The sequence below is a fragment of the Panthera onca genome, chromosome E2 (assembly GCF_046562875.1).
Source record: "Panthera onca isolate mPanOnc1 chromosome E2, mPanOnc1 haplotype 2, whole genome shotgun sequence".
NCBI classification, from domain to species: Eukaryota; Metazoa; Chordata; class Mammalia; order Carnivora; family Felidae; genus Panthera; species Panthera onca.
In genome coordinates, this window is record NC_138353.1 from 42,998,585 (window position 1) to 43,023,755 (window position 25,171).

A 25,171-nucleotide genomic window follows, 5' to 3' on the forward strand; every position below is an offset into this window, starting at 1 on the left:
CGCCTCAGTTGTGATAGCTAGGGTCAAGTCCGCTGTAGTGATTGACTGAGGGAACCCTGCTCCCGGGGTCCGAGTCCACCTTTGCTAACTGGCTTTCCTCCTAGCCTTCGGCCTTGGGGTGAGGGGGCGTGGCACAACCTTGACCCCGCCCCCCTCTGGGATGCTGGGGCCTGGTCGCCATAGCGACCGGCTGTACACTACCACAACTTCACAGGCAGTGGATGCTGGCTGTCCGGCTGCCCGAGGGTCATGGCCTCCCCGAAGCCGCGGTGCTCCAGCTTCGCGACCACTTCGAGGTAGGCGCTGGCCAGACTGAGGGCGGAGAGGAGGGTTTGGAGAACTTGCAGAAAGAGAAAAGCTTCTGTCCGTTGATTCGGGGCTTCAGCCCCACAGGATCGCTGGGGCAGAAACAGAATGCGGACATTACGTGCTAGCAAAAGAGCTGGCGCACTTTAACATTTGTAAGAGCCAGCCTCTTTATATTGAGCGTATATGATGTGCCAAGTGCTTTATATATAGCATATTTAACTCACAACTCTATGAAGTAGTAATATCTTCTGGATACTTCTATTACAAATAGAAGTCTGGAGAGATCATGTGTTTTACACGTTTACAAGTGATGGAGCTAGGATTTGAACCCAGCCATGTGAGACTTCTTAGCTCTTAGCCACAGAGATAAATGGCCTCTTCACCCATTGGTTTATGGCAAAGATGCTTATCGAATTGCTGTCTATTCAGAGGTTGCAGCCTCTGGGCATTGCAAAATTTGACAAGTTCTATTAGCCAGGAAAGCCACAAAATGTACATAATAAGACAAAATTTTGGGGTAAATGTCTTTCTAGCTTTGGGAACCCAAGAAGTCTCTTAAGTTCTGGCTTCTGCTTCTGTATCTCAAACGTGGGGATGTTACAGCCCACCTCACAAACATTGCCAGGAAAATTTAGGCAGAATATGCGAAGCTCTCATCACAGTTCTTGCATATACTAAACATTCGGTTGTTTAATGAACGTAGTTTCTCCCTTCTACTCATTTCCAACGCAAAAACTTGATCTCACCTAAACTCTAATCCTTCAGGGTTTGCTACCTCAACAGAGAAAGCCTACAAAAGTCAGGAAATTGTTTGCCAATTTGATTATTTTATCCAGAGTTAGAATGAAACTATAAGAACCAGGCAGCAGGCTTGAGAAAGAATGTTGTTACCCAGCACTGGAATGATTTAGGAAACTGCAGTCATGTTTGAAAGGGATATGAAATGGATTCAGAAGAAGAATCCTCATCTATTTTAAGAAGGAAGCATAGGGGGTCACCTGGGTGGCGTTGTTGGTTAAGACACCAACTTCAGCTCGGGTCATGATCTCGCGGTTTGTGAGTTCGAGCCCCGTATGGGGCTCTGTGCCAGCAGCTCGGATTCTGTGTCTCCCTCCCTCTCTCTGTGCCCCTCCCCCACTCAAGCTTTGTTTCTCTCTCTCTCTCTCTCTCAAAAATAAACATTAAAAAGAAGAAGAAGAAGAAGAAGAAGAAGAAGAAGAAGAAGAAGAAGAAGAAGAAGAAGAAAGTGGAGGAGGAGGAGGAGGAGGAGGAGGAGGAGGAGGAGGAGGAGGAAGCATAGGGGTGCCTGGGTGGCTCAGTTGCTTCAGCATCTGACTCTGGCTCAGGTCATGATCTTGCAGTTTGTGAGTTCAAGCCCAGCACTGTTCAAGCTGACAGTGCAGAGCCTGCTTCGGATCCTCTGTCCTCCTTTTTCTCTGCCCCTCCCCGGCTTGAACTTTCTCCCCCAAAATAAATAAACTGTAAAAAAAAGTATCAAAAGGAAGAAAGGAAGGAAGGAAGGAAGAGAAAAGAAGAAATATAGGGGCAGTCCCCTACTGGCTCAGTCAGTAGAGCATGTGACTATTTTTTTTTTAATGTTTATTTATTTTTGAGAGATGGAGAGAGTGCACGAATGCAAAAACCCTTCCTTTTCTATAGCTGCTGTTTATTTGATATGGTTTGTTCATACTTGTCCCATTGAGAGATAAGAGAGGACTAGCGTTTGGGGTGTCACCGCACTATGGAGTAGGACTAAGGAACCAAGTCCTTAGGTTCCCAACTAGATTCACATTTACTGCTCTCAACTTCTCTGGAATACAGGTAGTCCCAGTCTCACTTTTATAGACAAAGACACTGAGGTTCAGAGAGGTTAAACAGTATGCCCAAGGTCATTGGCTAGCAAAGGGAACGAAGACACAGGTCTGTCTGGCAGCATAAATGACCCCCACCCACTGCCATCATGGATTTCTGGAATTACTTTTCCCTTTTCTTCACCTGGGTCTGCCTTCCCAGGGCAGCCCTCCCTGTTGATCCCCAAATGCCTTCCTAGCTTGAGGAAGGATGGCACTCCCTCCCAAGAGGTCTAGGAGCTAAAGACCTTCTTAGAATCAACTTTTCTCCCATCTTACTGTCATCATTAACATCTGCACAGCTCCTTGCAGTTTACAGGCTGTTTTTGCATATCTCTTTTCCTTGTATTAAACTTCACAACAACTTTATAAGATAGGAAAAGCAAGAATTGTCTCCATTTCCTTATAAGCATACTAGGCTGAGAGAGGTCAAATGGCTTGCCTGGGGGTTCCTGTTGGAACCCCAAATGTCAACCCCCAGGCCTTTCAGCCGGTAAGTGCAGGATGGGGACTCACACACCAGCTCTTGGACCTCAGACCTTGTGCTTCTTGTCCTAACACCTGCCTTTGGTATCACACCCCCAGAATGTGCCAGTCACAAACATGAAACTCCTCTGAACACTGAATGAAAGTTTAAGTCCACAGAGTTCTCTGGGCTCATGAAGGGCACTCATGAAGGTATCCTGTCACTGTAGGGATTGATGAGATCCTCAGCATGAGAAGGTTTCCAGGAATGTAGGAAAATGTTTTGGGCCCATGGCCAGGAACTTGTTGGCAACATCTCTGTGAATCTGTAGGCACTGCTGGGAAGACCCAGAGCCTAGCTCTGCAGGGAAAAGAGGCCATGTCCTGTTGATCTGGGAAGGTTGGAGGTGCTCTCCCTACTCAGAGCTCTGTCATCTACCACTGTCTTCCCCTTCTCTGTGCAGAACACACATACAGCCTTCAGGAGTGACCGTAGATGACTCCTACCTCACAGAAGCCAAGAGCTCCCAGAACCGAAAGTTTTCCCAGAGACAGAAGACGCTGGTTAGTGGCAATGTCTTGCTGGAAACCCAAATGTCAGCTCCCAGACCCTAGCTGCCTCCCTCTCTGCAACCCAAAAGCACCACCCACCTGAAACATGCCCCCCCCGCCCCAGAAGCCAGCAGCTTCTCTCCAGTCAGGGAAGCATGGCTTACAGTGGCCAGACCCATCAGGCTTTAGGGTAGAGGTCTGCAAACTGGTTGCACCTCATCTGAAAAGCCTTTCCAGACCTCCCCTGGCAGAGAGAGACTCAGCTCCTTCCCGACACCCTTCCCCTGCAGCTCAATGCTCTGGAGTGGACCTCATTTTTTCATTCAGCCTGCCATATGCCAGGCACTGTGCTAGATGCTGGGATGGTCACACCAGATCTACCAAGGTCCTTCAGGGCTGTGACTATATGTTTTGTTTTGTTTTGTTTCTGTATGGCCCTGATCCCTGATAGGGTACTTGAGTGTTTGGCATATGTTGAGAGCTCCATAATGCTGTGAGTAAATGTGTGAAGGCACAAGTAAAAAGATGTTATTACCCCCTTGTGTTGCTGGCTCTGGGTTGGTGGCAAGAGATTCTACTAGCCTCAGGAAACTGCCCTTCCACCATTCCTGTTCTTTTAATTTTTTTATATAAAAATGAATTCTGTCTTGGGGCACCTGGCTGGCTCAGTCCGTAGAGTGTGAGACTCTTGATCTCTGGGTTTTGAGTTCAAGTCCCATGTTGGGCGTACAGCTTACTTTAAAAAAAAAATAATGAATGCTGTCTTATTAAGTACTTTTGAACTTTTGTTGATACAATCATAGGGTTGTAATTATTTAATTAGCAAACCGACTTTAAAAAAAAACACACACAGTTTAGCAAACTTATAACTCCAGTTCACAGTGGAGCATTATGGGCTGTGTGGTAGTTTTGTGTGTGTCCCCTATGGGGAATTTAAGGACACATGGGACCCACACTTTATGAAGCTGGAGATTCCCAACGTGGGGACCCAGACTCCAGAGAGGGAAGGGGAATCAGTGTGGACTCTTCGCAGAAACCAAGCGCAGCCAGGGCCTCGGAAGACCGATAACGGGGCACATGATCCCCCCTCCACCCAGCTGCCATCCCACGGTGTACCTGGGCCTAAGCACTTTCTTCCTGCGAGGGCACCACCATTCTCAACCACCAGAGGGCATTACTCCCTCACGCCGCCCCCTGGCCACGCCCCTTCCCATTTTCACCTGCAGGAGGAAGCAGAGAGGTAGGAGCCCCAGTGTAACATTTTGCACCCGTCGGCTGGTGGAGGCCAGCTAGTAATGATAACAACGACCTGGAAGCCGCACTTGCCCCAGAATCAATGTAGGATGACCATGTTTTCTCCCCACACAAACGGCAGACAGAACACAAGTCCTAGCCTTTTGAAAGTCTGAAAAACTTATCAGTTCACTAGGGTTAGATGCTTCTTTGACAAATTCCCAGATGTCTTTCAGAATTACTTGGCACAAAATCACAATTTTTATAAAATTTCAAAAAACTTGTTTTTCTGGCTTGATTTTTAGCAGTTTTAATTCTCTCATTTTTCCAGTTTGCCTATTTATACTTTATTTACTCTCTTTTTAACTATTTAAAAATTTTATTCTTGATAGTTCTTCTCAAACTCAAACAAAAAGAAATCTTAAGGCTTTCTTTCTTTTTTTTTTTTTATTTTTTAATGTTTATTCATTTTTGAGAGATGGAGAGAGACAGAGCATGAGCAGGAGAGGGGCAGAGAGAGAGAGAAGGAGACACAGAATCCAAAGCAGGCTCCAGGCTCTGAGCTGTCAGCACAGAGCCTGATGTGGGCTTGAACTCACAGACCAGGAGATGATGACCTGAGCCCAAGTCGGACATTCAACTGACTGAGCCCCTCCACCGCCCCCCCCCCCAGATCCCAGAAATTTTTGAAAAATGTACAATTGTAGAAAAATAAGCATCCAATGGCCTATCATTAGAGAATAATAATTGTTGATAACTTTTTACATTATTTCTTGTTTTTTTCTAGACTTCCATTTTTACCTAGTTGTGCTTATTCCTTAATTTCAGGCTTTACTTAACCCTTAGAGCTGTAGGGTTAGCATATTTCCACATTAAATCTTTTTGTAAACATTTCATGACTACTTTTATTTTTTAGACATTTAGGAGTTTTCTAATTTCTGGGTATTTAGGAATTTATTAATTTTTCCACAGTCATAAGTAAGGCTTTGAGGACAGCCCTTCTGCATAAAGCTGCTGCTCCATCTCTGACTCCCTCTACACTGGCCACCCCAGGCCTCAGCCTCAACCAGTCTGCTCTCCTTGGACATTGGCCCCTATTCATTGCTCTTTAAAATTCTTTTTTTTTTTTTCATATTTTTTTTTATTAATTTTTTTTTTTTTTTGAAGGAGAGACAGACAGAGCATGAGCGGGGGAGGAGCAGAGAGAGGGAGACACAGAATTTGAAGCAGGCTTCAGGCTCTAAGCTGTCAGCACAGAGCCCAACATGGGGCTCGAACTCACGAACTGTAAGATTGTGACCCGAGCCGAAGTCGGATGCTTAACCGACTGAGCCACCCAGGTGCCCCTAAAATTTTTTTTTTTAATTGTTTTTTGATGTTTATTTCTGAGAGAGAGAGAGCACATGAGTAGGAGAGGGGCAGAAAGAGAGGGAGCCACAGAATCTGAAGTAGGCTCCAGGCTCTGAGCTCTCAGCACAGAGCCCAACGCAGGGCTCGAACCCACCAACTGTAAGATCATGACCTGAACCGAAGTCAGACTTTCAACCGACTGAGCCACCCAACCGCCCCCGTAGCTCTTTAAAATTCTTGCTGTTGGGGTGCCTAGGTGGCTCAGTTGGTTGAGTGTCTGATTTTGGCCCAGGTCATGATCTTGTGGTTCATGAATTTGAGCCCTGCGTCAGGCTCTGTGCTGAGAGCTCAGAACCTGGAGCTTGCTTCGGATTCTGTATCCCCCTTGGTCTCTCGTCTCTCTCTTTCTCTCTCAAAAATAAATGAAAATGTTAAAAAAAATTCTTGCTGTTTCCCTGAGGTGTTAGTGCTACCCAGGCAGTCTGTGTGCCCCACCTTTAAACCTGAGATACACCCCCTCTCCCAGAGTGGCCTCAGTTCCTCTCATATACGTATTCAAGTTTTACTGAATGAACATCACAGATATTATCACCTCCTCCTCCAAGATGTTAGCCTTTTCTGGTCCCCTCCAGTCAGGGCCCATCCCTACCTGGTAATCTGCATTGGCTTTAGTCACTACCTGGTGCTAGAGCCCACATTCTTAATTATGAACCATATTAAGAGATGTTGGGGGGTGCCTGGGTGGCTCAGTCGGTTAAGCATCTGACTTCGGCTCAGGTCATGATCTCACTGCTCGTGAGTTTCAACCCCACGTTGGGTTCTGTGCTTACAGCTCAGAGTCTAGAGCCTGCTTTGGATTCTGTCTCCATCTATCTCTGCCCCTCCCCTGCCTGCTCGCTCTCGCTCTCTCTCTCAAAAATAAATAAACATTTAAAAAGACAGAGAGAGATGTTAGGGAGGGGCGCCTGGCTGGCTCAGGCACACACCTGCTATAGCATGTGACTCTTCATATTGGGGTCATGAGTTCAAGCACCATGTTGGGCATGGAGCCTACTTAAAAAAGAGAGAAAAGAGATGTTGGGGGGGGGCGGAATTAAGAATAGAAGGAGGATGATGGAGAGGAGCATCAGGAATGGGAGCAATGTTGCCTTGGTAACCTCACCTGTCTCTTCCTGCAGTCCTGTCAGTTCTCCATTGGTGGCCACCTGTCCCCATGGCCCACATACACCAGTGGTCAGACCATTCTGCATAATCGAAAGCCCTGTTCATATGATTACCGGAAACGAGCAGGGTAAGCCAGGGTCAGCACTGTGGTGGATGGGCTGGTACAGACCTAGCATTGGGCCCAGAGACAGCACAGGGGTGTGTGCTGCCCCAGACCAAGGATGCAAGAGCCCCATGGTGTGCCCATCACATCTCATCCCACCATACCCTGCAGTAGTTGGCAGCAGCAGCCCCTGGGCACTACTAAGCCGAGGTACCTGGAGCAGCTAGAGAACTACCTACGCAAGGAGCTTCTCCTGCTGGACCTGAGCACAGATTCTGCCCAGGAGCTGAGGTTGCAGGTCAGAGCCACAGAATAACTGTGGGGAGGGCAGGAGGACAGGTGGGAGGAAATTTTACTCACTAGGACTCAGCATTCAGACTTCAGGAGAGACTATCCTCTCCCTTCTCTTTTGGGTCCCTATTCCTGGTAAGGGAAACAGGTTCTATGACAAAGTCAGTGAGCAGGCAAAGCTGGAACCAAAACTCTCCTGAGGCTTGAGTTTCACACCTGAGTCAGGTGAACTGGATGCTGTCTCCAGTTCCTTCAGCTTTGTGATCCCCAGTGCCTAGTTTGGGTTGTTGGACATCAGTGAATGGAGCCTGAATCCTGGCAATTGGGCAAGCAAGGGTCATATGGTGTTCAGCAGCCCAGAGATGACAGACTCAAGCTTGAGGAACTTAGCCCAGACACATAGAGAAACTTAGATGCAGATTAGATTCTGGTACATACTAAGGAGGGAATCACCATCCCTGTTCTAACAGGGATGATGACAGGAAATCCCTTACTTCTGACTTAGTCACAGATAGAAACACTTGCTGAGCACCATCTGTGTGCCAGGCCCTGAATGAGGCCTTGTATACAATCTCATAGGCTGAAGGTACCTCATCAACAAGGAAGCAGAAGTTCAGAGAAGGCATACAGCTATGAAGTGGTAGGGCTGGGATATGAACTCAGGACTGATTCTACAGCCTGTGCTAATTCCAGGACATAATGCTGTGCCCCAAAACTTGTGTCCAAATTGGACAGGAAACCACACCTTTACTTGGAGGTGAGAATACAAAGCTAGAGGCTTGAATGTCCTGTCCTCACAGGTCTGTAAGATGGCAACGGGATGATGGTGAGAGGCTAACTAAGGCACAGTGCTTGGAGGCTGGCTGCCTGGAGAGCCAAAGTGGGGCTCAGATACAGAAGGGACAGCCCTGACCCAGGTCATCTGCTAGCCTTCAGAGATAGCACCAGGAGAACAGCCTCCAGAGAACAGTTGAGAGGGACATAGCTACCCCTCAGCTTCCTGGCAATGAGCGACCCATGTGGTGCCCAGGGGTATTTATTTGAATGTGGGTCACCGGGTAACTTCATGCTACAATATTTCTAAACTTAAGAGAGTGGCAGCTATAGGCCAGGAGGTGACAGGTCCCCTTTTCTTGCCAGCCTTACAGAGAAATCTTTGAGTTCTTCATAGAGGACTTTAAAACGTACAAGCCATTGCTATCTTCCATCAAGAATGCATATGAGGTGATGCTGGGTAAGACTGCAGCCTCTGTGCCTGGGTCCAGTCTGGAAGGCATGGAGAGGATCCAACTCTTACCTTCTGGGGTTATGCAACCATGTTGGGCAGCTACTAATTAGGCCTTGAAGTCACCAAGCTTTGCTCAGCCTTGTTGCTTACACTGTCCTGTGATAGAGCACCTAACCACCTCCTGTCCTTGGGAAGTATGGTAAGAGAGCAACTTCACTATTGAGAGTGAAGCCCAGGAGTAAGTGAGTACCTTTGGGAAGTAGAGGCTCCCAACCAGGCTTAGGAGGTGCCGGGCATGGTACAACTACAGGACTAAAGGCTATAGAAAGGGCATAGATGAAATCCCAGTCCTCAACTAGACTGTGTCTCTGGTTTAAAAGCCAATGCAGGAAGGCCTTAAGCAGGAGCCATGTTTTGAACAAGGCATGCATAGACTCCTGGAGTTTGCAAGGGACATAGCCACTCACTGTTACCTTCGATCAGTGTCTCCTGGCTGTTTGTTCTCCATGGTCCCAAAGGTAGTCTCCCACCTGTCCCTGCTTAGCCCACCAGAGGGAGAAGATTCGGGCTCTGGAGCCCTTGAAGGCCAAACTTGTCACTGTGAATGAGGACTGCAACGAGAGGATCCTGGCCATGCGGGCTGAGGAGAGATATGAAATCTCCATGCTGAAGAAAGAGAAGATGAATTTGCTAAAACTCATTGACAAAAAGAATGAGGAGAAGATCTCATTGCAGAGCGAGGTGAATGGGAGTAGTGTGGTGATCAGCTCCCTGAATTACTGCTACCTCCAGCCCAGGGGTGACCTGAAGCCTTGGGCACTAAGGTGACCCCTAACTCTCTACCCTTCTGCTTGGAATGATATACTGAGCCACCACCTACCTCCAGAGGCCCTACTTCCACATTCTGTCTTCCTCCTTGGCTTAGCACTGGTTCCATGTGGCCCCAAATAATAGCAGTCCTGCTTCTTGGCTCCCAGACTTTCTCCACAGGAGGAAGCATTGGCACTTTGTTGGATTCTCGGGAATGGCTAGCCTCCTTCTTTTACCTTTTCTCTTCCCAGGCCCTGATGTGGCCACCCAGCATCCATCCCATCCCCTTTGATGGCTCGCTAAGTACAGTCCCATGACCACACAGCCACCTTCCCAACAGGTGTCCAAACTGAGGAAGAATTTGGCTGAGGAGTACCTGCACTACCTCAGTGAGCGAGATGCCCGCAAGATCCTCATTGCAGACTTGAATGAGCTGCGGTACCAGCGGGAAGACATGTCACTAGCCCAGTCCCCAGGTAAGCCTGAGGTGGGTTTCTCTCCCCTGAGGAGGCACTAGAGGAGTCTCGCCATTCGTCCCCATTCAACTCTCCTACATCTGTTCATTCCATGCCCATTCACAATGCTGGGGGGTGGGGTGGGGTGGGGTGGGGTGGGGATATTCTTGCTGCTGCCTGGGTCTGTGGATCTTCTGAGCTGGACTGAGAATCATAGACTCCTTGTTTAAGTAGGAAACAATTGTTGGCCGCTGAGGCAACTGAGACTCCCTGAGAGCAGGACAGGCCTGGTACCTCGTGTCCTGGACTTCTCTGTTTAAGCTCGAAGTTGTAAGATATTAGTGCTGTAGGAAAGACCCAGGGCTTCCCAAGCAGCGAGAGAAGGACCTGGAACAAGCCCTGAGGAACATTCTAACCCTGCCCTGGGCTACAGGCCTTAGAGTCAGGGTGATGCAAGCTGGCCGGTACCCTGACAGGTATCTGGGGCGAGGACCCCGTTAAGTTAACACTGGCTCTGAAGATGACCCGGCAAGACCTGACCCGCACACAGATGGAACTCAACACCATGAAAGCCAACTTTGGAGATGTGGTGCCCAGGAGGGACTTTGAAATGCAGGAGAAGACCAACAAGGATCTGCAGGAGCAGGTGCTGGTGGGCAGGCAGGGCAGGCAGGTCAGGCAGGGTAGGGAAGGGTCATGCAGGTGGGTAGTGAGGATCAATCACCTTGTCCGTAGCTGGACAGCCTGAGAGGTGACTATGAAGAGGTCTGCAAGGAGCACGAGATACTGCTACAGTTGCACATGACCACACTGAAGGAGCGGGACCAGTTTTATTCTGAGCTCCAGGAGATCCAGCGCACCTCTACACCACGGCCTGACTGGACCAAGTGTGAAGGTAATGATGGCCATTGGACTCCCAGGGAGTGCTCAACGATGTGGTTTGGACTCCAGCTCCCTCTTCCCACCTGCAGATGTGGTGGCTGGGGGCCCAGATCGCTGGCAAATGCTGGCCGAGGGCAAAAACAGTGACCAGCTGGTGGATGTGCTCTTGGAGGAGATTGGCGAGGGCCTGCTCCGGGAGAAAGACTTCTTTCCTGGTCTGGTAGGGGTCCCTGGGCTTGGGAGGCTTGGGGCCAGAGTCAGAACAGCCAGGCCTTGCTGCTAAGACTTGAGATTCTGGGGAACCATCTTGGGCTCTGCCTGGGCCCAGAGATGAGCTGACATTCTACCTTTCAGGGCTATGGGGAAGCCATCCCCTCTTTCCTTCGATTTGATGGCATTGTGGAGAACAAGAAGCCAACCAAGAAGGATGTGGTAAACCTACTCAAGGATGCCTGGAAGGAACGTCTTGTTGAGGAGCAGGTCAGATCTCATGGGCCATTTGGGCCTGGTGTGGCCTGTAGAATCCTCCAGGGAATTCCATCAAGGTGTTAGGGGGGAGGGCTAACCCGCCATGGGGCAGGGTTACTAAGCAGTCGTCCCCAACCCTGCAGAAAGAGAAATTCCCAGATTTCTTCTTCAATTTCCTGGAGAATCGCTTTGGACCTGGTGATGCCATGGCCTGGGCTTATACCATTTTTGAAAATATCAAGCTCTTCCGTTCTAATGAGGTCATGAGCCAGTTCTATGCACTCTTGATGGGAAAGGTGAGGTTGGACCTGGCCCTCCACCCTTTGTCCCCACCATAGGCCAGGTCTATCCCTATCACTTCAGGAAGCAGCAAGTTAGTCAATGCTTCCTTCCCTGTAGAGGAGCGAGAGTGTGTACATCAAGCAGAAGGAGACCATAGTACAGTTGCTGAAGGAGATGACAAATGCTGACAGTCAGAATGAGGGGCTGATAACCATGGAAAACTTAAGGTGAGAGGCCAGTCCAGCCACCACAAACTCCTGCCCAACATTTCCTCTGGCCAGGCTCCCAGGTGTGCAGGGGAAAGGGGAGCCTGACAGGAAGGGCTCACAGCCCCAACACTTGTTGTCCCTTTTGAGCAGTAGTGGGGCTGGCAGAGTGGTACAGGAAGGTAAGTGGGTAGGCCTGAGCCAGGCCTGTTGGCCCTTGTGTCTCCCCATAGCACTGTCCTTAAGAGCACCTTCCCCTTCAAGAAGGAAGAGAGAATCCAGGAGTTGATGGAGGCAGGGGGCTGGCATTCCAACAGTAGCAATGCAGACTTGCTCAACTACCACTCATTGTTTATAGAGGTAGGTATGGGTGTGTGTCGGGGAGTGGGAGTTGTCCAGGAACTTGCCCAGACCTGCCCTGGCCTCTGCTGGACCCCAACCAATGTGTCCTCACCCTGCCTTACGGACCCTCCCAGGATGAGGAGGGCCAGAGTATGCCCTTTGTGCAAAAGCTGTGGGAACAGTACATGGATGAAAAGGATGAGTACTTACAGGAGCTAAAGCAGGAGCTGGGCCTGGAACTGTGAGTAACTCCTGAGGTCCTCAGGCCCACTTAGCCATAGGCATATCCTGTAGGTTGGGCCACAGGGTGGCATCTCATTGCCTTGGATCTCCCTGTGCACTGAGTTTGTTCCTGGGCACTATATACTGCTCAAGCTCAGCAGAGGACATCTTGGGGTCTGGGGTACAGAAGGGTCAAAGCCTATCTCTCTTTCTTTGTGCGGTAGCCATGATAAAGTAACCCTACCCAAGGTACGTGAAGCCCTGATGAACATTGATCCCGGCCTGGACAAACAGACCCTGAATAGCTATTTGAGCCAGGCCTTCCAGCTCCCCATGACAGAACTGCCTGAGGAGGGTGAAGAGAAGGAAGAAGCCATTATGGAACAGCTCCAGATTGCCCTGGAACAGCTTCAGATGATTGACCTCAGGCGCATGGGGCCTCGAGAGCAGGAGCCTGCAAGCTAGGGCTGCTATGGGCAGCCTGAGTCCAGTGCTCTAGTGCTCCTAACCCCTAACTTTTAGTATAAAATTATTTGTCTGAACCTATTCTCCAGGTTGTGCTGGGGAATTGAGAAGAGGGATGAGTATTGGTCCCGGCCTGGCTGGCCCCAGGATATGCACCAAAACACAGCACATTCTGTTTGTGACACTTTATTGATGGTGAGGAGGGATGGGAGGAGACCTGGAAGAATATGTGGGGCCAAGTGGCCCTAGGTAGGGACTGGGTGAGTGATGAGGCCTGGCCACTACTGAGCGGGAAAGACAGAGTTGCCACTGAATGCACAAGGGATGAGCAGCTGCCGGTATTCCAGGGGCAGGTGCCGCTCCACAAGCACATGCAAAGAGACTTGGTCGTTGACCAGGCCCTGCCTGTAGCAGAGGATAGATATAGAATCAGTGTCAGCACTCCAACATCCAGCACCTCCCTGCTTCTGCCCACTTACCGACGCATCAGCAGTTCCAGGTCCTCTGGTCTCACAGTCTTGCGGCCAGCATGAGCAGCAAACACCTCCAGGTCGTCACAAAGATGCTGGAAATACTTGTCCAGGCTGCCAAAGAGGGTTGGGGTAGAAAAGACTGAATTGACTGTTCATGATCTGAGGGGCTCCTCTCCCCACCCTGAGTGTCCAGGACTCACCACTTCTCCACCATTTCAAGAGCCTTCTTCTCCATGGGCATCTTAGCATAGAAGCTGAAGAGTTTCACATAGTGGTTCAGTCCAGTCTTGTGGGGATCTTGACGGGGCCTGGGGCCAAGGGTTCTGGCCCTGGGAGGAAGCCTGGTCGGTAGAGGCTCCAGAGGCTCTGAGGATAAGCTGGGGGCAAGAGTGGATAGTTAGCTAAAATGCTACGCGAAGAGGCCCCTAGTCAAAAACAAGTCTTGGGGTGCCTGGGTGACTCAGTTGGTTGAGCATCCGACTCTTGATCTTGGCTCAGGTCATGCTCTCCTGGTTCGTGAGTTCAAGCCCTGAATCAGGCTCTGTGCTGACAGTGTGGAGACTACTTGGGGTTCTCTCTCTCTCTTGCTCTCAAAATAAACAAATAAACTTCAAAACAAAACAAAACACAAAAACAAAACAAAACAAAAAACAAGTCTTATTGGCTCCTGCCAAGACTAGGGCCCATTTACTCCTTGGCTAACCTGAACCAATAACTCCAACTATGTGCTGAGGGGTAGTGGGGACAGAGGACCACACTGAGGTCTGGTCTTTCCCTGCAGCCCTGATCCTCCAGTCTGGACCCAATGTCCTAGTCTAGACTTATTACATAAATTGGTACTTGCTCAGGCCCATGACCCTCAGGCCTCTGTATGGACGGACATTCCTTCCCCTCAGCCCATTTCTGCCTATTTGATTCTGCTAATCGTTCTCCAGGAAGCCTTCTCTGACTATATACTAACTTAGAAACATCCCCCTACACAGTTTCCTCTCAGAATGTGGAAGCATGCACCAGGATGACAGATGTACTCAGTGAGCCTCACTGAGCCCACCTCAGGGTGCTCTCCTGGGTGATCATCTGCATACTAATGAGAAGGGGGATAATCCTGTGGTACTCAATGCCAAGCTCAGAAGCCTGCTCCCTTCCCGAGAAGCCCACGCAAAACAAGGTCATAGAATCTTACATGGCAGTGCTAGGCGGTGGGGCTGACTCAAGAAACTGAAGTTGCCTGGCCTGAAGAAACTCAGTGGTGCTGGAGGCCAATTCTGGACTTGCTGTAGAGGAAGGGCAGGATTATAGGGGGCTCACCCAACTCTGAAGACCCACAGCCTCCTTGTCCTGTTCCTCAAGGGCCCCATTTACGTCTGGCCCGCCAAGCAACGGGCCCCTTAGAGGCTCCCTGACCCAAGACTACTTGTGCCCAGAAACACAACCCAGATATATAACTCCTCAGATTAGGGACTGAATGTAGCTGTCACCAAGTCACTCCCCCGTCCCTGCACTGGGACCCTTACCTGTCCTACCAGAGATGTTCTCATCTCCTGAAGATCCCTCTGGCTCCTTGGCCTCAACAGCTTCTGACGTTTCATTTCTGTCAGACTTGTCTGTCCTAACAGATCCTTGTGTTCCTGCTGTGTCCTTCACTTCACTCACACTCAAACTTTCCTCCATCCTCTCTTCTGCGTTCTCACCAACTCCACCCTGTAAGGGCTCTACTTCATCTTCTCCAGCGATAGCACTGCTGGTGTTTGGGAAGCTCATAGCAAGGGCATCAACCTTCTTTGCCTTTCCTGCCAGAAGTTGGGCTGGTTTTCCAGGACCTGAATCAAGGGAGAGAATACAAGTTAGAGAAGGATGTAGCTCAAGGATAAAGTAATAAAATCCACTCTAGCTCACTGAGGAGAAAAGCCCAGAGGGAGACCCAGGGTACTTGTTTGTGGAGTATCCTGGCCCAACACTAACTCTGCTCTGAGATGTAAGAGGGACCAACAGCCAGGGGGCTCTGCAGGACACACAAATGGGCCCGAAGAAGGAAAAGCCCACATACTCACTGTGGTTCTGCAGCTTAGGCCCACTCCTCTGTGTCCTGTGACTGACAGCCTTCTCAGCATCTTTAGCCTCAGTGTAAGAGAGACAGGGCAGGGAGTGGTACACACTGGGGGAATGGCCAACCAAGGGCTGGGAGAAGGGCTGAGTGTCCTCCAACACGGTGTCGGTTGGCAGGGTAGCAACAGGGGTTCTGAGGCTGTTACCTGGAGATCAAAGGCAGTTGACACTCCGTCACCAGGGCCTGGGCAGTGGGCTCCATGAGTCTGCCCCAAGTGACCTTTAGAGAAAACCTCCTAGTATTCTAAGAGAGCTTCCACAGTGATCTTCCTGCTTCTAGGCCTAATATTCCCACCTACCACAGCTTGTCCCACCCAAACTGCTCACCCATGCCTCCACTTCTCACTCTGCTCCCTCTACCTGGAATCCTCCTACTCTAGTAAACTTGACTTGTCTTCTGGAAGCAGGCTCCCCAGTCAGTTCTGACTGGCCAGCTGATCCTTAAACCTGAGCCCTATCAATCAATCTTCCCAAAAGCTCCAGTCACCATACCACACCTTTCCTACCCTCAGCCCTCTAGCTTCTCAAGAATGTGGGGCTAAGACTGGGGCTCCATTTAGACAAGGGACATTTTGTAGAAAGGAAGCAGAAACTCTTCATAGACCTACTAATCAGGCTTGCTCACTGTCCTTGACCTGACAGAGGAGTAATCCTGGACTCAGCATACCTCCCATGGGAGTGGGGGAGCTTTCCCCATAGGGCAGAAGGAAATCTCAACCTTACCTGGAGAAGCCAAGGCCAGGGAAGTATCTTGCAAATCCTGCAAAAATGCACCCACATCTACAGCTCGACGGGTGGGAGGTCTGCGAGCCAAACCAGGCCTGTGCACTGACTGTGGCTGAAGAGGTGTGGCAAAGGTCAAGTTGAGGGAACTGGTGGGAGGGAGGAACCATGAAGGAAAGTCAGGTACCTGAAGCCCAATTTTTGGGAGAATACTCCCATCTGCCCTGGGGCTCTCATCTCTAAGAACACAGCCATTATGCTATGAAGCTAATACTGGCAGGGACCAATATGGTCAGATTCCATCCCAATCAATACCTCCCTCCCCAAGCATCTCCACCAACCCCCAGAACAGACAACAGCACCTGGTGAGAGAGGAGGCACTAGCATTCCCACAAGGCTCTGCAAGAGAATTTAAAAAGAAACCATGATAAGTTCTAGGCTCATGACAGCCCTGTCTCAGGCCTCTTCAGCCTCTCCAGAGGACAAGAGAGGGTGGCCACAAGTGTTGTCCAGGGTCTTACCTTGGGAGAGAGGCAGCCCCTGGTCTATTCCTTGCTGAAAGACTGACAATCTCAGCCTCCGCTTCCTCCTGCCAGGAGCCAGCAGACCTAGAGCCAGGGTTGTAGGGGGCTCAAGCTCAGGAAGTTGCAGCTCCAGGCTACAAGGATGAAACTTATCTCAGGCCAGGAAGCCCAATATTGGCTTCTGGGACCCTCAAGAGGCTCCCTGATCAGAGCTACCCAACAGCCCAGTGCAAGGGGAGAATTCATTGTGCACCTGCCCCGAATGCTTTCCTGTCTAGAGGATTGGACCACCTGCGGTGTTGGCACTGGCTTGACCACTGACTCTGGCATCATGATGGAAGATTCTGGGGCTGCCAAAATAGCAAGAAGAAAGTAAGGTTGGCAGGGCAGGCTGCCCTGAATGAGAGATACCATGGGACTGGTGTCTAACCCTGACCAGCAAGCCAGTGTTCACTCACCAGTTAGAAGGATGTTCTTCAGCAGAGTCCGGGGTGTCTGTTCCTCCAGGTGCCCACTGGTTTGAACATGGGCCAATCTGCCAATAGACTTTGGGTGAAAGCATCAAGTAATCAGTCTGTTTCTTTGCCTTGAGATTCCCTCAAGGTGGGCTCCAGAGCAGAGCTAGACCTCAGGGTCCCCTGAATGCAGCAAGAGCCCTGTAGGGGTCAATGGGCTGGGGCACTTACCCTGGCTCTTTGGGAACGCCGCCTTGCATTCGTCTTTGTTGAGCTGCTCAACCTCCTGGAGGAAGGTGTTTCAAGTAGGGATTTCTGGGCACTGTGTAAAGACCAATTGCTCTGAGAATTAAGTAGGGACAGGAAACTAGAGGATGCAGAGATGTGCTTTCATCAGGAATCTTGGCCTAAAGCCCTTTTCCCTCAAGGCCAAGGAACCAGAAACCACTTGCCCCTCCCCTAGCACCTGTTCTCAGCTCTGTATCAACAAGGTTGTGGATGAAGGGGAACCTGAAGGATATGGGAATAGAGAGGGACCATAATGACCTACCTAGAAAGAGGGACTGAGGAAACCTTTACAGAACTGACTTTCTTAGAAGCAGAGGTTAGCCACACAGACAAGAGAAGCAAATGGAACAGTATCCATTCCTGACATTAAAATAACAACCCAAGGGAGCACCTGGGTGGCTCAGTCGGTTGAGCATCGCACTCTGTGCTGACAGTGTGGAGCCTGCTTGGGATTCCCTGTCTCCTCCTCTGCCCCTCTCCCTCTAATGCACATGCTCTCTCTCTCTCAAAAATAAATAAACATTAAAAAAAATAACAACCCAAGAAGGATTTTAAATATTTTGAAAGCTTTTAAGTGCCTGTCAGGATTTGACAGCAACTTCTACATGGGTCACGCCAGTCCTAGTCTCTTCTTTCCAGTCTCCCTCAAATTCTCAAGGCATAGCTCCCACCTCATCACTTATAGGTCTAAAACCTACAACGAACAGCTTCCCAGCGCCTATAAAACAACTGCACTGCCCCTGTCTGGCTGATGCCAAATTCCACACCCTCTGCACCATGAGCTCACCACAGCCCTCATCCACTGTCACTGCCACTACGTCAAGCCAATTCCCTACTCCCCAGCAAAACATCTTTCTAGTTCCTGCCTCCCGAATTCTACGTAGGCTGTTCTCTATAGGTCCTGTTCCATCTTTCAGAAGGACCCTCCAGGAAAAGGGGAGTGAATGTGCAGAGAAAGGTGGAGGACACGCAGGAGGCAGGGCAGATGCTTGGACACACTCTGGGCTGATGTCGGGGAAGATGGCCCGTAGAACGGGCCAAAAGGCCAGATTCTGAGCGCCTGTCCTTCACCAGAGGCCGAAACCCAAAGACCCGAACGTGATTTGAGGTCCGTGGTCCCGAGACTTGTCAGCCTGGAGTGCCTGGGAGGCGGGCACCAACAGCTGACCTGAGCCTAGCTAGAAGGGTGGAGCCAGTTCTCCTGCGCCTCTTCGAGACTCAGTTCCCCTTTCCCTTTCCAAACGGGGTCTCCCACGGACACCTAACCCCCTAATCCTCCTGGTTGCTCATATGCTCGCGCAGCGCCCTCACATACCCAATTCCGGCACTTCGGCGTCGCTGCGGGGTGCGCGTGTCCGCGGTATCCAGCACGCGCCGCAATAACGTGCGTGTGGTAGGCTCGCTGTCCTGGCTGTAGCTATCCGCCATTGCCTCAGCCATTCGCTCTCCCACCCAACTGCTCAGGTGGGCCGCTCCACCGCCTTCCCGCCGTCGCGTTTGAGCCAACTCTCGCGAGTCGGCAGGCCGCGAGGCTGCCGCACAGCCTCACGGGAGTTGCGGTTCCAACCCTACCCGCTCAGAGGACCCTGGCGCGGTCGTTGTAAACTCTGGATTGGAGGCACTGTTACCAGGGAGTGAACCTGGGCAAATGTGTGCCATCAGTGGAAGACTTGGTTTCTTCATCTGTAAGTTGAGGATGATACCCACCTAATAGGGGCTTGTACTGATCCAATGAGATAATTTTTTAAAGTTTATTTAGGTAATTTCTACATCAACATGGGGCTCAACTTCAGGATCCTGGGATCAAGAGTCACATGCTCTACTTACTGAGCAAGCCAGGCGCCCCTCATTGAGATAATGTTTAGCTCAGTGTCTGATATATAGTAAGCTAGGCCCTTAATAAATAGCAGTCATTGTGCTCGCTTCGGCAGCACATATACTAAAATAAATAGCAGTCACTATTAGAATGTCTCTTATTCCCATCTCCCTCTCCTAGTTGAGTAGGCACACTTGGGCCAGGAAAAAATTTTATCCTATATGTGATCTGGTCAGATTTGCATTTGTGAAAACTACTCAGCCTCAGAAGAGACCAGGCTGCAGGCTCAAAAGCTAGTGGGCTGTTTGTGATGCAGCAGAAATGTTACGATCTCCAAACACGTGCAATTTTGAGACGAAATTTGGCTTTCAAAGTTCTGTTAATGCTAGAGACTCTATTAGCACATTTTTCACCAAGACAGCCTTTCTTAAATTTTCATGGAAATTTAATTAGAACTTGAGTTCTGAGTTATGGACTTACCCTTTTGCTTCTAGATCAGGTGTCTATGTGTTTTACATAATTGATTAAACTTTATATTTGCTACTTTAAAAAAAAATACTGAGTGCATGAAGCAAGGGAGGGAGGAGTAAGACAGGCAAGGAGCAGACCATGTGGGGTCTTACAGGCTCGGGAAAGGAGTTTGGACGTTATTCTTAATGCAATAGGCCACTGGAAGGATTTAAGCAGAGGAATTACATAACCATATTTTTTTGGTATCCATGTGAACAACAGATTTTGTAGAGGAGGCAAGATTGGCAGCAGGGAGACTTGTGACAAGGTTGTAGCCTTTTTCCAGAGGTGACAAGATAGAGGGTGGGCAGGGCAGTAGGGGTGGGGAGAGAGCTATGCATTCTAGATATGTTTTAAGTATAAAAGATTACGATTTTATTGAGCATCTTCAATGTTCTGTGCATGAAGAAACGATATAAATTTGACCTCATTAACATTTTTTGAGGAAGGTACTCTTTTTTTTTTTTTTTATTTTTTATTTTATTTTTTTTTTTTTTTTCAACGTTTATTTTATTTTTGGGACAGAGAGAGACAGAGCATGAACGGGGGAGGGACAGAGAGAGAGGGAGACACAGAATCGGAAACAGGCTCCAGGCTCCGAGCCATCAGCCCAGAGCCCGACGCGGGGCTCGAACTCACGGACCGTGAGATCGTGACCTGGCTGAAGTCGGACGCTTAACCGACTGCGCCACCCAGGTGCCCCGAGGAAGGTACTCTTGAGACAAGAATAGAATTCTATCAGTAATAGTATGACAATGAAAATACAAAACAATGTAACAATGATCTTTTGCTTTATCTCTACTGCTTACATTTCATAAACATTTAATCATTTAACAAAGTGTGTATTCATGTTTTTACTGTTGTATATTCATCCAAATGAATGCACATTTTTCAACATGAACTGCATTTCTAAGTTTGAAGGGGGTTCAAGCTGTGGACCTCTGGTATGGGTCTGTGAAACCCATGCCAATAACCATGGAGCACGTTGATTGTGAACACAAAGTGCAAGGGTGATGTTTGCATGTTGGACCAGACAAATAGTTCATTTCCATTGTCCCATATTTTTCCAAAACATTAAAAAAAATTTTTTTTTAATGTTTATTTTTGAGAGAGAGAAAGAGCATGAATGGGGGAGGTGCAGAGAGAGAGAGGGAGACACAGAATCTGAAGCAGGCTCCAAGCTCTGAGCTCTCAGCACAGAGCCCAACACGGGGCTGGAACTCATAAAAGCACAAGATCGTGACCTGAGCTGAAGTTGGATGTTTAACCGACTGAGCCACCCAGGCGCCCCATTTAAAAAAAAAATTTTTTTAATGTTTACAAAATATTTTAAGAATGGGTTCCTCTTATAATAAAACACTTTAAAAAATGTAACAGTTAACTTGGGGTGTTCCTTTTTCTTTCACATGCTTGTAAATAGCCGAATCTTTCTTGTTTTTATATCAAATACTTAGAAGTAGTTTATAGTAGGCTCCAATTTCACACCCATGGTTTGTAATCAGGAGGGAAAAAAAATTAGGAGGGAAAAAAAATTAGGAGGGAGAATCAGGAGAAAGGGTGAAGAAAGTCAAGAAGCGGAGAAAGGGGGAACTCAGCAAAGGAGGGCTGTTTGCAAGTAACTTCCCTAAAGACTTCCCAGCCACCTCCCTGGTTTTCCACAGCCTCTCTGGTCCTTTAGAACGTTTTCTCCTTAGAAGTAGAGGAGTGGGGAGGGGTCTTGTTACAATACAAATCCTGTCCATCCTCTGGTTCAACACACTTCAACAGCTCCCAGTCCTCTGCAGAATTAAATCCCAAATCTTTTTTTTTTTTTTTTTTTAATTTTTTTTTTAACCTTTATTTATTTTTGAGACAGAGAGAGACAGAGCATGAATGGGGGAGGGTCAGAGAGAGGGAGACACAGAATCTGAAACAGGCTCCGGGCTCTGAGCTGGCAGCACAGAGCCCGATGCGGGGCTCGAACTCACGGACTGTGAGATCATGACCTGAGCTGAAGTCAGACGCTTAACTGACTGAGCCACCCAGGCGCCCCCCAAATCTTTTAACTTAGCCCAGTTTGGTATCTTTTGGCGCTCCAGCTACCCAGCCTGGCATCTTCCAGGTTTTGAAGGGCGGAGCCTAGTTCTTTCTTGCCTCAGGGCCCGCTACTCGTCCCCACTCCAGCTTTTCACCGTTTTTTTTTCTTCCTGGGACTCCGCCTCCCATTTTTTCCTCTGTCCTGTTCATTATTTTGTAGCACTTATTTCTGTGATTAGAAATCCATTCAGGTGCATTCACATCTATTATCCAAAAGTTGGACCCTCATCCCTCGCAGCAGTCAGGCCTGGTCAGTCAGCTCCTGCAGGGTTCCCAACTCACTGCCCTGTGCCCGCCACACAGTAAGTATCTATTGGTGACTGGTGTTTAGGTCAGTAAGTGAGTCATCGCAAACAGCGGCTGAATTAGAAGAGTGCTCAACGCAGAGAAAGGGGCTCCTGAGGTCTTTCTGGGCACTGAAACCCCGGTCGCCCACCCAAGCCCCGCAGGAATGCCGTAGACTCACAACCGCCAGTGATTGGGGAACCGCTTCCGGCAAGGTTGTCCGCTGGCACAACCTCACCCAACTCCTAGTCCCCTGTAACCCGGCCTCTCCTTTAGGCGGCGCTGCAGGCCACAGCAGCCGAGTTAAGCGCAAGGCATTGCGGGATTTGTAGTTTTTGTGGGCGCTTACCCAGGGCGCTTGCGCACTACAGAGGCGCGCCTCTCGCCTCCCCCCGCCCCCCACCCCCCGGCCGCCGTATTAGGATTCCAGGTCCTTGCGAAGGGCGGTCAGGAGACGGCGTTGCAACCGAATACGCCTCTATAGTCGGCCGGGGATTAGCCGGGTGGGAGTAAGAATCTGTTCTGCGTGGGCCATAACGGCGCCCAGGAAAGCGGCTGGAATTATCACGCCCCCGCTCCGGAAGTGAGCAGCTTCAGGCGTGGTGCATTGTGGGGGGCGTAGTCCTCCTTCCCGGGCGGTCCTTCGCGGCGTCCCCGGGGCCGACTCTGGAGCGCAGGCGGGCGGCCGGGTGGGTGGCGCGGCGCGGGCCGGCGGGAAGCGTATTCTGGGCACGGGGCGCCGGGCCAGGCCGGCTGCGCCGGGCGGCATTAGTGGGAAGCCGCCTAAAGACCCGCCCGGCGCCGCCCGTCGAGGGGGCGGGCGGCGGCAGACCGACCGGGCCGTCGAAGGGCTTAGAAGGCCGGTGGGCAGGGCCGAGGCGGGCCGCGCGGCGCAGCCATGCCAGGCTTTACGTGCTGCGTGCCGGGCTGCTACAACAACTCACACCGGGACAAGGCGCTGCACTTCTACACGTTTCCCAAGGACGCTGAACTGCGGCGTCTCTGGCTCAAGAACGTGTCCCGCGCTGGCGTCAGTGGGTGCTTCTCCACCTTTCAACCCACCACGGGCCACCGTCTCTGCAGCGTCCACTTCCAGGGCGGCCGCAAGACCTACACGGTGCGCGTCCCTACCATTTTCCCGCTGCGTGGCGTCAACGAGCGCAAAGTAGCACGCAGACCCGCCGGGGCTGCAGCCGCTCGCCGCAGGCAGCAACAACAACAACAGCAGCAGCAACAACAGCAGCAGCAGCAGCAGCAACAGCCACCGCCGCAGCAGCAGTCGTCGCCGTCAGCCTCCACTGCCCAGGCCTCCCAGTTGCAGCCGAACCTGGTGTCTGCCTCTGCTGCTGTGCTCCTCACCCTTCAGGCCGCTGTAGACAGCAGCCAGGCTCCGGGGTCCGTGCCCCCAGCGCCCACCACTCCCACAGGCGAAGACGTGAAACCCATCGACCTGACCGTGCAAGTGGAGTTCGCCGCCGCCGAGGGCGCAGCCGCCGCAGCCGCCGCGTCGGAGCTAGAGGCTGCTACAGCAGGGCTGGAGGCCGCAGAGTGCCCTATGGGTCCCCAGTTGGTGGTGGTGGGTGAAGAGGGCTTCCCTGATACTGGCTCCGACCACTCATACTCGTTGTCGTCAGGCACCACGGAGGAGGAGCTCCTGCGCAAGCTGAACGAGCAGCGGGACATCCTGGCGCTGATGGAGGTGAAGATGAAGGAAATGAAAGGCAGCATCCGCCACCTGCGTCTCACTGAGGCCAAGCTACGAGAAGAACTCCGCGAGAAGGATCGGCTGCTGGCCATGGCTGTCATCCGAAAGAAGCACGGAATGTGAACGCCCCCCCCCACCCCCCCCTTTGGCTTGCTGGACTCCCGGACCTAGAGAGACCTTAGGCCGCTGCTGGTGAACTCCCCTATATTCCTGGGACACTGGTTGACAGTACTGAAGCTTAGGGCAGCTGGACTCTTTTGCTGGTGACCTGACACCCTCTCTTGTTTTCTCCTGAAGCAAGGTCCTGAAGTTTGGGACCTCAGACTCTGCACGGGTGACACCAGCATTTATGACTTTGTCCCCCATTCTTCACCTCACCCCCTGTTTATGTTGCAGGTTCTGGTTAAGCAGAGGCTTCAGAACCACTGAACTTGAAACTTAACCCCTCAGAATGCAGGTCGGCTGCCCAAGGACTATGGGTTTAGGAAGACAACACCTTGAGGTTGGCCAGCATTGGGACAACTCTTCCGTGTGTAGTGATAAGAGATCCAAGTAACATCAGTTCTCCTTTTCCTGCTTTTCCTTCCCAGGTGCAGACTGTGATTCTGATGGGAACTGTGCCTCTGCCTATTTAGGACCTCTCTCCCCAGGAGGCCATCTACAAGGGGATCTAGGTGACCTGCTGTTGAAGATCCAGCTTGCCAGGGACTTAGGTTTATCTTGTTATGTTTGCTACTGGTTACAAATTCTATTTTCTGTACAATTAGTCAGACTAAAGTTTTCACTGTGTTTGTTTGGCAAAACGAATTAAACAGAAAGTAAGGTTTTAATTTGGGTTTCGCCATTTTATTTTGATAAAGACTCATTTAAGTATTCCTGAAACATGGGGAAATAGGCCTCCCAACAGGCCTCTGCCCTAGGTCTCAAGGACCAGGCTGATCCTGAGAGTAGAAATGCTTCACTGACCATGTTTCTCCATAAAGGGGCCCTGAGCACATGTTCTTACAGAGTTCCTGGCCCAGCTCACTCCAGAGTTTGGAAACTGCACCAAATGGTCCCAGTTTGTCAGTGGATTGGGAGAAGGAGCAACTGAGAACTAAACCGACTGTGACCCCTCACTTCTCTTGAGGGTTTTGAATTCTTCATGATTTTAAGCTGGGGTTGAATTTCACTCACCATTTTAGCCCTGACACTTAGTACAGCGTCTGGCACACATGGGCTTGCAGTTACTTAAGTCAGTGAAGACCACAGCTGGAGCCAGCCATGGCTCCTGCAGGCATAACTCTTGTACAGATACCTTGGCCCTGGTACACTTTCAGTGTGGAGGAATTGGGATTTGTGACCCGGTGATTCATTTTCTTGGCTGTTTTTATTCTTCTTTAGATGGGAGATTACAGGAGTGAGGTGATGTTTTTATCCATAGGTCCAAGTAATTTAGCTCAAAGCCAATAGGGAAAGGCAAATATCTTTAAAGCTAGCCTTATTTACTGTAGGTATTTGGGCACAAATGGACACTTCTTGGGCTCCATAAAA

At 50.2% G+C, this 25,171-nt stretch overlaps 3 protein-coding genes and 1 long non-coding RNA gene across 7 annotated transcripts; 3 read left to right on the top strand and 1 right to left on the bottom strand.

The window, feature by feature from the left end:
* Positions 1-115: 115 nt before the first annotated feature.
* Positions 116-12,754, top strand: TSNAXIP1 (translin associated factor X interacting protein 1). Of its 4 annotated transcripts, XM_060650428.2 has the most exons (16): positions 150-296; positions 3,089-3,188; positions 6,938-7,050; positions 7,198-7,324; positions 8,458-8,551; positions 9,090-9,286; positions 9,696-9,831; positions 10,287-10,456; positions 10,546-10,705; positions 10,782-10,912; positions 11,047-11,172; positions 11,304-11,456; positions 11,560-11,669; positions 11,882-12,008; positions 12,125-12,231; positions 12,437-12,754. In XM_060650428.2, the coding sequence occupies exons 1-16, from the start codon at positions 250-252 to the stop codon at positions 12,675-12,677; spliced, it is 2,139 nt and encodes a 712-aa protein (XP_060506411.1). In that variant the 5' UTR covers positions 150-249; the 3' UTR covers positions 12,678-12,754. The 4 variants fall into 4 exon arrangements, with proteins under 4 accessions (XP_060506421.1, XP_060506411.1, XP_060506419.1 ...); XM_060650436.2 differs by lacking the exon at positions 12,125-12,231 and having other exon boundaries at positions 12,437-12,548; XM_060650437.2 differs by lacking the exons at positions 6,938-7,050; positions 7,198-7,324; positions 8,458-8,551; positions 9,090-9,286.
* A 93-nt stretch (positions 12,755-12,847) lies between these two features.
* CENPT (centromere protein T) lies at positions 12,848-18,756 on the bottom strand. Its single transcript, XM_060650445.3, has 13 exons — positions 18,562-18,756; positions 17,190-17,280; positions 16,962-17,049; positions 16,757-16,853; positions 16,501-16,637; positions 16,342-16,378; positions 15,980-16,128; positions 15,202-15,402; positions 14,665-14,970; positions 14,334-14,424; positions 13,351-13,527; positions 13,157-13,261; positions 12,848-13,082 (listed from the first exon to the last, which is right to left on the bottom strand). Exons 1-13 carry the CDS (start codon positions 18,684-18,686, stop codon positions 12,959-12,961), a joined length of 1,728 nt encoding a protein of 575 aa, XP_060506428.1. The 5' UTR covers positions 18,687-18,756; the 3' UTR covers positions 12,848-12,958.
* Positions 18,641-24,468, top strand: LOC144614621 (uncharacterized). The gene is made up of 2 exons (XR_013552507.1): positions 18,641-18,931; positions 24,229-24,468. It is a non-coding gene; the product is annotated as an uncharacterized LOC144614621 (long non-coding RNA).
* THAP11 (THAP domain containing 11) lies at positions 22,358-24,468 on the top strand. Its single transcript, XM_060650416.3, has one exon. It carries the CDS (start codon positions 22,832-22,834, stop codon positions 23,759-23,761), a length of 930 nt encoding a protein of 309 aa, XP_060506399.1. The 5' UTR covers positions 22,358-22,831; the 3' UTR covers positions 23,762-24,468.
* Positions 24,469-25,171: the final 703 nt, after the last annotated feature.